The sequence below is a fragment of the Copadichromis virginalis genome, linkage group LG18 (assembly GCF_057382275.1).
Source record: "Copadichromis virginalis isolate Kocher_CV1m ecotype Utaka linkage group LG18, C_Virginalis_male_GT1.1, whole genome shotgun sequence".
In the NCBI taxonomy this organism is placed as follows: domain Eukaryota; kingdom Metazoa; phylum Chordata; class Actinopteri; order Cichliformes; family Cichlidae; genus Copadichromis; species Copadichromis virginalis.
The window spans coordinates 27,987,968-28,001,570 of record NC_140635.1 but is presented as its reverse complement, the minus strand read 5'-3'; the positions used below and the strand labels follow the sequence as shown (position 1 = coordinate 28,001,570).

The 13,603-nt window shown below is 40.3% G+C and overlaps 1 protein-coding gene across 1 annotated transcript; it reads right to left on the bottom strand.

Annotated features, from left to right (window-relative positions):
* Positions 1-537: 537 nt before the first annotated feature.
* Positions 538-13,083, bottom strand: LOC146688163 (transferrin receptor protein 1-like). The gene is made up of 18 exons (XM_085438839.1): positions 12,792-13,083; positions 11,091-11,140; positions 10,193-10,430; positions 9,661-9,832; positions 9,309-9,534; positions 9,107-9,229; positions 8,427-8,522; positions 7,986-8,125; positions 7,736-7,887; positions 7,528-7,647; positions 6,392-6,477; positions 6,031-6,094; positions 5,830-5,897; positions 5,664-5,728; positions 5,457-5,550; positions 5,122-5,343; positions 3,192-3,350; positions 538-2,756 (listed from the first exon to the last, which is right to left on the bottom strand). Exons 2-18 carry the CDS (start codon positions 11,121-11,123, stop codon positions 2,514-2,516), a joined length of 2,301 nt encoding a protein of 766 aa, XP_085294965.1. The 5' UTR covers positions 11,124-11,140; positions 12,792-13,083; the 3' UTR covers positions 538-2,513.
* Between the last annotated feature and the right edge of the window lie 520 nt (positions 13,084-13,603).

Sequence of the window (13,603 nt, the reverse complement as noted above, 5' to 3'; positions counted from 1 at the left end):
TTTTTGTGTTTACGGGATCATTTTGAAAAAGGACACTAAATGAATGGGCTTTAATACAGACAAAAAAGAAACGAAAAACTAATTAATCATTGACATGAATACTTATTAACTATTAAGTTGCATAAAGTCAGACTTTGCAAATTTACATTTAAATGGAACATATTCAGCCAATTTCCAGCTTTACTTTATCTTTCTACGCCATCGAGGATCTTTTACATGCTTCAGTTTAAAATATATAATTTTTCTATTTTAAAACTTTGTTTTTCGACTTCGGTCATTTAAATATTCCATAGGCTATAAATAAAATAGGCATTTTTTACATTGCACATTTGAGGTTAATTTTTATTTTAAATCATTTAACACACTTCAGTGGGCTACATACTTAGTGTTACTATCAGTCCAATACCAATAACAGTGTTGGTATCGATACTAGTGATATTTGGATGAGTCCACTCACCTCTACTACACCTCAATGTGAATAATTAAGCAAAACTCAAATAGTTGTGTTTATTGAAGAAGAAAACTGTAAGGCCAAGAAAATGTGTTCACAGTTTATTTGTTTTTTTAGCTGAATATTTTAACAATTTGCAAACACAAAGGAATTTTACATTTTTTTTCCAAGTTCACCAACTTTTGATCTTAACAGAAATCAAGAAAATTATCTGAACCTCTTTCAGCATACAGAAGCTCGGCTCTCCATTGGAGACATGAAACGAAAAAAAAGGAACAAAGGAAATCTCAACAAATTCATCAAAAGGTAAAATGTAGTTTTATTCATTCAAACTAAATCCACAGTGTAGAGTGGTGATTAGTTATGGAAATAATACTGGACCACAATGCTGTGGCCATGGTAAGTGTTTGTAACACTCCTTTCTTTAAAGCCAAAATTCCTTCAATAGTAGACCTTGAAGATGGAACAGATCAGCTGGGCCGGATGAAATGGGCTCTTAAACCTTACACCTTGAAACCATGTACCCAAATAAGTGCATTTTTTGTCGTAAAATCGTATCTTTGGTAGAATACAGTAGCCATTACTTCACGTGCCCTACTCCCCTACACTGTTGAGGCTAGTGGTCTCTTCCAATTTTAGCTAAAATTGCAGTGGTGAAACAAGCAGAAGCAGGTTTAACAAATGCAATAAAAAGAGAAGAGTGAGGTGCCACCTTTATTATTTTTTCAAACAAATCAGGATGAAACCACTGCAGTTAGCTTAAAGTTTTCCAGACAATATTGGACAAGAAGACATCCCAGCTAATCCAGACATTAGCAACAGCTGGTAATGATAGTGAATTATCATGACCTGAAACGATGGTTCAGAAACTGTGCTTCTTTAGATGATCCATCACATGAAAAAGCTCTGGCCTCTGATTTTAATATCAGGTACTCTGAGATGCTTTTGCTAAAGTGATACTGTGATGGTTATTTTTCATTTTTATTTCATCCAGCCAAAGGACTGATGTTCTCCATGGTATAGGACAAAGGATGAGCTTAAGCCAGAGGTATACATTGTCCGTCCATCCTTTCATAATCAATAATCGCTACTCCTCCTACAGTATTTGTCATTTTTTAGCTAAATATGCACACAATGAGATCCTAATTAGTCCTTACCCAAAAAGGTCAAAGTCATAGTCACATTTGCTGTTTTCTGTGCTTGAAGACCAAAGTCAGGATAGTACTTAATCAGGGAGATGCTCTTTACCCTCGTGGCCCACACTGAGGCTATCCTCCAGAGACTGACGAGCATCCTCTAATCTTTGAGTAAGTAGTTTGGGCTCATTGTCAGCCAGAAAAAAGATGAACATCTGTGCATAAGATGGCCTCACCCCTCCCTCCATCACTATGAATATCTGCACCCGTGCAGTTAAAATAACTTTCCTGGGTTCTACCATCAACACTACCCTCTCACTTAATATGGAACTCAGTTGATGACTCAGGAAGGTAAACACTATTGTGGCCTTATTGTCCTGCAGGGTGTGTAAAAATAAAGTGCTGACTGACCACACAAAGATCAAAGTGTAGCAGCCCTGTGTCAGCAGCCCCTTACTGTATGGACGTGAAACCTGGATCACCTAAATGAGACCACTCAACTCGTTCAACACGCGGTGCCTCAGAAGCGTCTTTGGATTCAGATGGCAGGACCGCTTTCCAACCACTGGCACACCAACCATCTGTGCTCAGTGGCTTGTAGCTATGATATTGGCGTGACATGATGAGGGCCAAAGTATTGAAGATCGTGATATTTAAAATACCACAGGTTCAAATTCAAGATTTGTTTTTTTTCTTTGTGCAAGTATTTTTAAGCGGAAGGCTCACATATTTTCTATCATGACATATCATATATTGGTTTTATGGAAAATTTTAGAAAAAGGAAAATGAACACTGTGGAACAGATGTGATGACTTTGTGGAAATCCATTAAAAAACTGTCTGTTAATCACACCATCATACTGGCTGTCACACCGCCAGTTGTAATAAGAGGGCCAAGCCATGAACAAGGGAGGGCAAAGGACTTTTCTAGAATTCATTATCCAGAGACCAGATGTCCCCTGCTAGGGAGTTGGCACAGGCCTGAATGGTCCAGGTCGCCTGGGCAAGCTTGTTGCGGAACAGCTCGGCGTTGGCCTCTGGGCTGGCAGACTTCAGAGCGTCGAGGTGGCTGGACAGAGCTTTGAGGGTGTGGGGGCCGGAGCCCAGCAGGATGTGGCGAAAGGGGCTGTCTATCGGAGAAACGTAGGGTGACAGGAAGTTCCTTTCCACCTATAGTAACAGGAGGAGGAACATGGAGGAGTTTGTTAAAAGTGTTCTGGGTCACCAGACTTTTCTGTCATATAAAAGGAGGCAATTAGCAGCTAAAAAGAAAACTACCTTGAATACTATTGCGCTTTACAGTAGATAAAAAGTAATGCAGTAAAATAAAATATGACGTATTCCATTTTAAATATGACACAAAAGTAGCTAAACCACACTAAAATATATGAAATCCTTTGGCCAAAAGCTCAGATAGCAGCTTAGCTTTAGCTTTATTGTTGTCTCCACTTTATAAGCCCATTAGCTGTGTTGATTCACCAGTTGAATTAATAATTATCAGTTCAAAAGAAGGAAATATTTACAATAACAGCAACAATTGCTAAGATATATCCATATTTTCCACAGAATTTCTCAGGAAGAATTACTGAGTGTTGGAAGCCTTACCGTCATGATGCGGTCATTGATCATGCGGCACATCTCCACGTTTTCCAGGTCGCTGTTTTGGATGTCAGCTGTCAATATGCTAGAGACACGGTTGTAGGAGCCAGAGGCCATGACCAACCACTGCCCAGTCAGGGTCTTGGGCAACAGCTGGGGCTGCAACTGGAAGCAGACAAATATGCAGGAGTGATTTAGTTTTCACAATAAACTCAATTTGCTAACTGGACGTGCAAGATCTGACCAGAGTCTGGGCAAAAGAGTAAGAGAGGTGACGTTACTCTACATCTCTTCAACTTGCTTTCAACTAGATAAATAGATTTCATTTAACTAAATATAACATTTCTTTTTTATGTAGTTGTTAATGAGTCCTTAATTAATAAAATAAAAATGTAGTTTCAAAATAATCTTCTTTTACTCTAATTAAGTCTTGGATTCATCGTTTACGCTTTGCCCGATTCTGCTCAGAGCCCAAAGCAAACTCAGCATATCCAGGCTAAGACTGAAGACTATAAGACTGAAAACAGCTGCAATATAAATAAAGTTTAGTCTATTTGAAGGCAGAAAGAAATGCCGGCAAAATGCCAACTGTGTGACTTAGACCTAATATCTCAACTCTTAACCTCTCAGACTCACTATCACATCTCTATCATCCAACCTTCCTTTATCTCATAAGTTCTTGAAAGAGTAAAACAGCTAAGTGATCATCTCAGAGGAATTGTTTATTTGAAGAGTTTCAGTCAGGTTTCAGAATTCACAGCACAGAAACAGCTTTAGTGAAGGGTACGAATGATCTTCTTATGCCCTCTGTGCTTGTCCTGCTAGACCTCAGTGCAGCGTTCAATACTGTTGACCATAATATTTTATTTCAGCCATTAGAGCATGCTGTAAGTGTGCTGCATTGATTTGAATCATATCCATCTAATACAGTACAATTTGTTCATGTAAATGGGAAGTCTTATTTCACACACCAAGGTTAATTATGGAGTTCCACAGGTTTCTGTGTTAGGACCAATTCTGTTTACATAACACATGCTTACACAAGCCCTGCAACAGACTGTGGACCTGGTCAAGGTATACTTCCCCATGGTAGCTGGGATATGCCATTAGGATAGATGGCTTAACTTGTCCTCCAGTAACACTGTGAGGAATCTTGAAGTCATTTTTGACCAGCAAATGTCCTGCAGTGTGTATATTGAACAAAATGCTTTCTTGCATTTGTGCAATATCTCTAAAATTAGAAACATCGTTCTCAAAGTAATGTTGATACTAGTTCATACATTTAGTACTTCTAGGTTGGACTACTGGAATTAAGCCTTCAGTTGATCCAAAATGCTGCAGCCAGAGTACTGACAGGGATTAGAAAGAGAAAGCATATTTCTGATCATGGTTATGCAAGAGGTTTCTATTGTTAAAAGGGAGTTCTTCCTTCCCACTGTCGCCAAGTGCTATCTAATAGGTGGTCGTCTAACTGTTGGGGTTTTCTCTGCAATATTGTAAGGTCTTTACCTTACAATATAAATTGTCTTGAGGCGACTGTTGTGATTTGACGCTATATAAATAAAAATGAAGAAGTAGTGAAACTTCTTTGTAATACAGAAACCTTTGAGTTACCTGGATAGGACGAATTCCAGCTTTGAAGTACAGGCCTGTAATCAGATAGTTGTTGTGTTTCTAGCATTCCAATTACATGTTGTCAACAGCGAAGTCTCAGAATGACCTCTGGTGGACCAACTATGTAACATCAACACTCATAACATGGTCGAAGTGTGTTTCTCTCTTCTCTGTTTCCTTTGTTAAAAACTTGTATTGGCATCATTGTATCAATGTCAATACTGATATATCAGCAATGGTCAAGTTGCTCCTGATTTCTGCAGCCCTGCTCTCAACAAGGTAAATACTATCTTCTTTTACAAGGACACTGGTGAACACTCACCCTCTGAACAGCCTTGACCTTCCCATTAATCTGAACCACGTGGCTGCGTATGAGCTGGTTGTACTTCTTCAGGTCCATCTGCAGCAGGTGGTCATGGACCAGCCTCAGCGCTATGTGACCTGCAAACTGGCCCGCTCTCACAGCCAGCTGAGGAACCTGGCTGGCTGTGACAGAGTTCAGGTTTTCTCGGGTGTCCAGGTTTGTGCCAAAGTGCGGGTAGTCCTGAGGAGGCACACAGGATGTTTTAAGAACTACTCTCAGATCTACAAAGTTGGCATTAGTTAAAAGAGTTCAGAAACTATTTAAGAACTTGTAGTACAGAAGAATTCACTTACTGAACTTCCAGAGTGGAATCTGAAAGCGACTGAGGGAATGCCGGAGAAGGCGAGGAAAGGATACGCAGCACTGTCCATCCTCAGAGGCTCCAGACTTCAAAATCAAACACAAAAAAGAAGAGTGAGAATGACAGCCTACTTTCAAACAAGAAGGCTGTGATAATCATCACTGGCTATACTTTGTTATCTTTAATTAGACGGACTCACATAGCAGACTCCCAGTTGTTCTTTCCAAACTGAGAAAGAAGAGACTTGTCCTTGTCATAGTTCACCTAAAAAGAAAACAAATACTTTGATTAAACTCTTGTTTTATTTTACAAATAAAACTGACCAACAGAATTATTTCTGCAGAAGAGATCAGCTGTGGAGTTACCTCTTTCAGAGCGTTTTGGACCAGGCTGTGCAGCAACGGGCTGGCTGCTACTTTAAACCCATTCTGACCTAGAATAACAAGACCACTAATATTTAGTTATCCTGAAACATAAGTGACGCTTTTTGCATGTGTATGTAAAAGTTTGACATTAAACAGCTTCATGGGTACAAGAAGTCTGCATCCATGTCACAATACCAATACCTGTCACAATGCCGTCCAGGTTGATGTAGGCGACTGCTTTCATGCTCAGAGAGGACAGATAACTCTGGAACAAAGAAATATCCAAAATAAATTTATACTCAGCCACTTTGTTAGGTACATCTTTTCAAATGTTTGCTCTCTAATAAGCCAATTTATGCATGTAAACATGAACCCGATGTGAGATGAAACTGAACAATTGTGCAGCAAATGCTTGATGCTGTGTCAATATGAACCAAAATCTCTGAGAAATTTTTCCATCACTTTGTTGAATATATGACATGAAAAATTAAGCTATTATAGCATGTATTTACATGAACAGAGTACACTCATTATTAATGAAGTTTTGCCTTGCATTTCTCACCTCCAACCACTCGGTGGCGCCAACACTCCCATACTCTCCCGCACTCCAACTGGCAAACACCATGCTCCTCCTGGGTTTGAATCCATCTGACAAAGTGGAAACACATTTAATAAAACTAATGAAGCCGGCGCGTTTTTTAGCTGCTCAGTGACAAACTTTAGCGTCTGATGTGAAGTTTACATCAATTTCATTACTGTTACGTATTCATTTGGTTTTTTTCCCCAATTCAGTTTTATCTATATACAGCCAAATTGCAAGCTAAAGAGGTAAAACAGAGAACACGCCAACAATCAGACTTGAAGCACTTGGTGACAGTGGAAAATAAAAACTCCCTCTTAACAGCAAGAAAAATTAGGAAGAAAAAGAGGTGGGTAAAGAAGCACTCAGTGCATCATGGGAGGCCCACAGCACCATAACTAAGGGAGGATTCAGGATCACCTGATCCAGCCATAACTATAAGCTGTAGCAAAAAGGAAAGTTTAAAGCCTAATCTTAAAAGTAGAAACGGTGTCAGTCTCCCAAATCCACCTGGGAGTTGGTTCCAAAGAAGAGCGCCCTGAAAGCTAAAGGCTCTGCCCCCCCATTCTCCTTTTAAATACTGTGAGAACCACAAGTAGGCCTTCAGACTGAGAGTCAAGTACTCAGCCTGGGTAATTACAAACTGTGAGGTCTTTAAGATACGATGGGGCCTGATTATTCAAGACCTTTTTTGAGAATGTTAAGGTTTTTGAATAAGATTCGGGATTTAACATGAAGCCTGTGAAGCAAAGCCAGTATCGGAGAAATGTTTTCTCTTTCTAGTCCCTGTCAGTATTCTCAGTCCAGCACTTTGAAACAACTGAAGACACATCCTGGTCAAAAACAACCCCAAGATATCTAAAAGTTTTATTTCATTCCAAGACAATGCAATTGTTAGGGCCAAGTATGATAGCCTTGGTTTTCATTTAGAAGCAGGAAGTTAGAGCCAGGTCTTTATGGCTTTAAGACATTCCTGTCGTTCAACTAATTGGTGCGTGCCATCTGGCTTCACTGATACATTAAACTGGGTATCCTTTGCATAGCAATGAAAATGAATGATATGCTTTCCCATGATAGTGCCTAAGAGAAGCATGTATAAAGTATCAACAGGTGCTCACCGTTCTCCACCATGTCAGAGATGGAACGCGCCAGCTCGACGAGGACGCTGGTGCCCACGCTTGATGCTGCAAAGCCAGGGCCCCACGCATCCCTCTGGGCCCCAATGACCACGTATCGATCTGCAGACGGTCACAGGACATTCATCACTCACATCGTTTCCATATTTCCTGATCACAGGATCTCTCTCATTATTCATCTTTGCTGTACCTGCATCCACAAAGCCTTTGATGACCCCAAAGACATTATTTATCCTTTTCTCAGTAAGGACATTGTTGACTTCCACAGTAATAACATCGCTCTCATCTCCGAGTCTATTGATGCCCTCCCAACTATTTGGCTGAGTTCTACCCCCGAGCTGCCTGTTGGATGCAGACAAACATCAACCCTTTATTGATGCCCTGTTTATTACAAGCTTCGACAATCTTTCTGATACCAGTATGATGTTTGTGAGCCTTACCTCAGAATTTTGGTTCCCATGCCTGTTGTGATAGTCTGAGCCAAAATATGTGGCAGGCCTGAAGACTGCACAGGTGGAAACTGGGTGTGGTTGAAGGAGGGGAAGCCTGGGGTGTAGGGATCCCCAGAGCCCATGTGGACCTGTGGGAATCAGAAGAAAAACACAATGCAGTGCAATTGCTTCCTCTTAGCAACAGTATTAGGTTTACAGACTTTAGAGTTTGTAATACATGTCAAATCAGTCTTCATATTCCCTGTCTGTCTTTTTGTCTATGCTTCTACAGAACCTACCAGCAATGGTAGCACCCTCACTTGCTCAAAACTCCAGAAAAGCTCCCACTGCATTCCAATTCTTTGAATCTTGAGAACATCAAACAAACTAAGCACGTAGAGCACTTCAGTGGGTTTTATTCCAAGACATTTTAAAACTGCCCTCACTCACATGTCCAAAGAGTGAAGTATCATTTCCAATAGGGTAATCAGCAGGGTCTGGGTAGATCAGCACAGCAGAAGCGTTCACTTTGGCTGCATTGGCTACCTATAAGCAGAGAAACAAGGCAATGGAAAATTAAGTTCACCAACAGTAAAGATTTTTGCATGAATCCATCCATCTTTTTGCAGTGTTTCATGCAAAAAGAAGTAAACTTAAGTCCCACAATCACTAAACTGGTATCACTAGTATGACCTCAGATTTACAAAGTACCCTATTGCCTACCCTGTCACATCAGCTGCCACATATTAAGCCTGTTCATCTGATAGATTTAAACATGTCACTTCTATGTGTGAATCTGTGCCATTTAGCAAAACAGTCTCTCCTGAATTTATGCACAAAATGTTCTCCAAGCTTTATTTCATCACAGCCTCATGCAGGAAAGAGGATGAAGAAAAGTGTAGAGAAGTCAAAGCTTTTTACACACACACAAAAAACAAAAACAAAACCAGATTTAAACTGGACTAAAACTTCTGTTTGATATTTTGACATTTTCAAATTGCAATTTAGGGACATGACAGATTTGCAAGGAATTACAACACGCACAGATATTACCCAAGTCACCCCAGGAAAGATAATTCCTGTTTGAATAGTTTACTAATACAACTTTTGCATCTTTTTAAGCATCCCACCTTCTCAGCAAAGCTGATCCTTCCAGCTCTGACCAGCATCACCCTGTTATTCATGTTGATGTTCATGTTGTTCAGCTGTTGGAAGTCATCTTCCTGTCCATAATGGGCATACAGCACTGCACCCTGGAGCCATCAGAAACTGAAATGTCACTGCAAGTGTCACTGTACATTTTTCCTACTCATAATTTAGCCTTCTGATTACCCTTGCTGTTCCACTGGCGCTGTAGGACAGGAAACCCGTTGGACGTTCCTCTGATCCGTTCTTGAAAACTATTCTGTTGTATCCAGATGCTGGGGGGTCCTGAACCTTGACAAAGTACTCATCAGTCCAGGTCTTCATGCCGTACTCCTTAAACTTTTTTATCACCTTGTTCCCCAGATCTTCATCACCAGGAGAACCAGCCCGGTGGTTGCTACTGGTCAGCTGACTGTGAACGAACACAGGGAAAACAAATGGAGGCAAGAAAACAGGGCCCAGTTATTCTCATTTAAAACTGCAATGCACATAAAATTTGTACAGCACTGTACATGCAATGTGTGGGGTTTCTATTCACCTTAGTGCAATCTCTAAGTTGGATGTATTTAGTTTATCACCAAGCAGTTTTCTCACATCATCCCAGTCCATGAAAGGGACAGCACCAGTCTTATGGGTAATATCATCTTCAGAAGGTGCACAGGAGCAATTCAGATCCTTATTCTTATGAACCAGGTAGCCAGTCAAATAGCCTGAACGTGGTAGTCATTTAAAATGAGGAAACAATTACTAATAAGGAAAGGGAACACACCCAAGACCAGACCATAGCACAGAGTCAGCATTTTAAAATACCAGTGAGGGACCAAGAGACCTAAAGTTTGTACACTATCAGCGCTTACACCTCCAGACTAAATTCATGGCTATAAACTGTCAAACTGTTGCTCAGATGAATGCAAGGTCAAAGCTGGGCTATGTTTTTCAGATGATAAAATTATACTTTGTAAGTTTTCACACACACATGGAAAATGTTTAAAAAAAATGTAACTTTCTAGGCGTATGCATCTCCTCAGACAAACAGAAATATGCCAACTATGCCTTTCTCCCTCTCTTACCAATGACAAATGTGAAGACGATGGTAGCTGCCATGAAGCAGAGGCTCTTGGTTGTACATTCAAAGTTTTGAGCCACGTGTGGTTGGCGGTTTGACTTGTGACTAAGGTGGCCTTCGTCGCCATTCTCTCCAACCTCCTCATTCATGTCAGACGACTGTATCATCTCCACCTGGCTGGTGTCACCTTCCATATTATCAGGCAAGTTGAATCGTGTGTAGGAGTGTGGTTCATTGTTAAACTAACAAAACAGAAACAGAAAAGGTCAGGGTAAGCAAAACATATTATTTCAGTAACTACCAAAGAATATAGAACCTGGGTGGGAATCATAGACAGCATGCCCACTGATCCAGTTCTGTTTTCTTAATATATGTTACCACGAGTCTTCGATTAAACAGTTTCAAAGGTATTTATACCACTGCTATGCTGACGATACACTGTTTTACTTTTCTGTTAATCCAAAAGCCTCAACAGTCCCTCCTGCCTCAGTGAATGTTTCACTGTCATTACTGATTGAAAGTCTTCAAATTTCCTCCATCTCAGTGCTGAAAAACGAAGTTCTTGTGTTCGGCCTCGACAGTTCCTCTAAGCAGGTCAGTCATTACACCAGAGCAGTTTCAGTGCAGTGCACTAGCAGGCTAGTGATTCGCTACATGCGGTAGGTGGTAAGTTAGATTCAGATTTTCCATTTGGATTTAGTTTGTGTTATCCCCCAAGAGAAAAGTGTCTTGGTTTGTGAATTGGATTTTGGTAGAGTGTCCCTGTGCCAAAGGAAATACTGCACAGTGAAATGTATATTTGAAGTAACCTTTCAGTTAAGAGGTGGAAATGGAAAAATAAATAAATAAAGGGGGGGATTCAAGCTTAATACTAAGCTTGTTAACACTCACTGAATACTTACAATTTGGGACATCGCTGATCTTGCTTGGTCCATGGCTGCTTCAGAGGATTCTGAGAAGATAAACCAAAAAGTTAGACTACTCCAGCCAAGTTTAAGTCTTTAAATGACAGGCATTTTATCCTCCAAAGAGACTTAAAGGCAGGTGGTGCGTGAATGTAACTTTTTATTCAACTTAAATCCCTCACAGTGCGAGCAGTGGGTTGCTGCTTTTTACTTGCATGAACATCCAAAGAATATATCCCATGTCTTGTCATTGGTCCGATTCTTCTTATCCTAAAGGCAGAGCTGGCAGGGGAGCAAAAGGCAAGTGTCCTGCACAGGTCGACACACAATGACACCACCGACTCTTTGGTCTCGCCCATCGTGGTGGCGAGGTAGGAATGGATAAACTGTTTCTGTGGGCTGGGTCGATTTATACTCATAAAGAGTTGCGATCAGGAGTGCTTGTAATTGATTGATTGTTTGATTGAAATCTGTGGAAGCCAGAATTCTGGATGTTTGTAGGGGATCAACTACTTCCTTCACTCAATGACAAATGCAAATAAATTTATAACTTTTATGCAGTGTGTTTTTTTGTGGATTTGTGGTTGTGTCTCTTTTCATTAAAATGAAAATACCATAACAAGTACAGACTGTTCTTCTCTTTGGAAGTGGGTAACCTTACAGATTCATCACAAATCAAATAATTATTTCCTCCACTGTTAAGAAGTCAAAGGCAAGTTGTATAAGGAGCTTAAGCTATGGGACAGAATCTATACAAGCTAATCATAAGAATCTCTTCAGCCCATAAGAAACCTCTTTACACGTTGAGGAAAGTTTCTGTTAAAGTTTTAACACTGACTCTCCCATAGTTTTCTTGAAAGTAAAAATGGGTCTGGGGTCTTATGTAGTAATGCTTTCCTGTACAGTTCTTATCATATCTACAGGTACGTGCATTATCAGAAGAAATATTATTTCTGTTAAACGTGCACATAATGTCAAACACATAAACACTACACCCGCGACAAGATTACAGAAGAGAGTTTCTGATCACTCAGGATTGTTTTTCATTAACTCATATGTGATACTGCAGAGCCACTTAGAGGCTTTCCACTGCTGGCTGAGGACTGTCATAGAGGACGCACATGCAGAATTCTGCTGTGGATTCAAAGTTATCAGACAACGCATGTGACTAAAGTGGACAATGAGTCTAAACTGGAGGGCGTAAAATGCACCTCTTGTCGTTAAAATACAGATGGAAGCTGAAAAAAACCCTGCAACATTCATACTGCAGTGACATGTGGGCCATTTAAGGGGAAATTACGAAAGGAATTGCACAACAACAACAAAAATAATAATAAATAAAACTTTTTCTGCTCAGCAAACAGTAGTTGAAACCTCGACCTCGGCTCCCAGGTCAAAACAATTCGCGCTATGACTGCAGAAACTGTGCAGCACACGGACGGGTGTTGATGTTGTTTCCACGTAGAGTCGTTGTAGTCACTCAGACCGTGTCTTACACAGTGAGAAATATAGATCTGAAAACTAATCTGATTAGTACATAGTCGTGATCAAACAGCCACATAATGCTCTTTCCACGGCACAGACTACACTACACCAGAGTGTGTTTTCCCAAATTAATGAGCAAATGAAACAAATGCACAACACTTTTACGCTTATCCTTATCTAAATTCTCTCTGATGTGTTACATGGCGAACTTACTGTGTCAGACTGTTGCCTCTCTGTGACCGATGTCAGCATCATAAATCGGGGGACACAGTTCTCTGAGCAGGAAGATCTTTAGCGCAGTTGGGAAAGAAATGGGCGTGAAAGGGCGAGATCACGAGTTTGGAGTCACCGCTCAGTGGTAACATACTTCCTCTAATCTTTTCTAACGACAATATTTTTATTTACATTGTTTATTCTAACCCTTGAGTAGGCAATGGGCGGATCGCGGTCCGGATCTGGACCCAGATGACGTTCTGTGTGGAACCAGATCGTTTATATTTTACTCTGCGCAGCTTTCCACGAACTTACGGTAAGGTTATTTTTAATGTGCGCAGCTTTTTCTTTTGTGTTTACGGTACTCGACGTACACAGGAAGCAAACGGGTTAAACGCGTACGTTATAAGCCATCCCACGTGACATTACTCAACCAATCAAATAATTTCTTCAGTTGAACAGGCGCATTGCGCGTGTGCGAAAACAAAGTTTTGTACTGAATGTACACATTATGGGAAACAGTATCACCATAATATTAAAAAAACTACCTACTGTTATTAACATTTTGGAAATTACTGCTCCTGATAATTATACTTTTATATAAAACGTGATTAAAAACTATTTATAGTGACCCCTGCCACTGATAAATAAATAACTCAATAAATAAACACGTGGGTTCTGTTTCAGTGCCACATGGTTGAGGACCTTCTCCCCTGCTTTGACAGGTCTGCACAGATTAGCTCCAATGCCAGGAAATGTGTTTCGTATTTGATTCAGATCACTTTATTAAATTCATGCATATAATCAGGGCT

Coding starts and splice junctions, on each gene's coding strand:
- LOC146688163 (XM_085438839.1), bottom strand. CDS start 11,123: ATGGACCAAGCAAGATCAGCGATGTCCCAAATT. Junction 10,431..11,090: donor GATCAGCGATGTCCCAAATT/GTAAGTATTCAG, acceptor CTGTTTTGTTAG/TTTAACAATGAACCACACTC. Junction 7,648..7,735: donor CAAAGGCTTTGTGGATGCAG/GTACAGCAAAGA, acceptor GACCGTCTGCAG/ATCGATACGTGGTCATTGGG.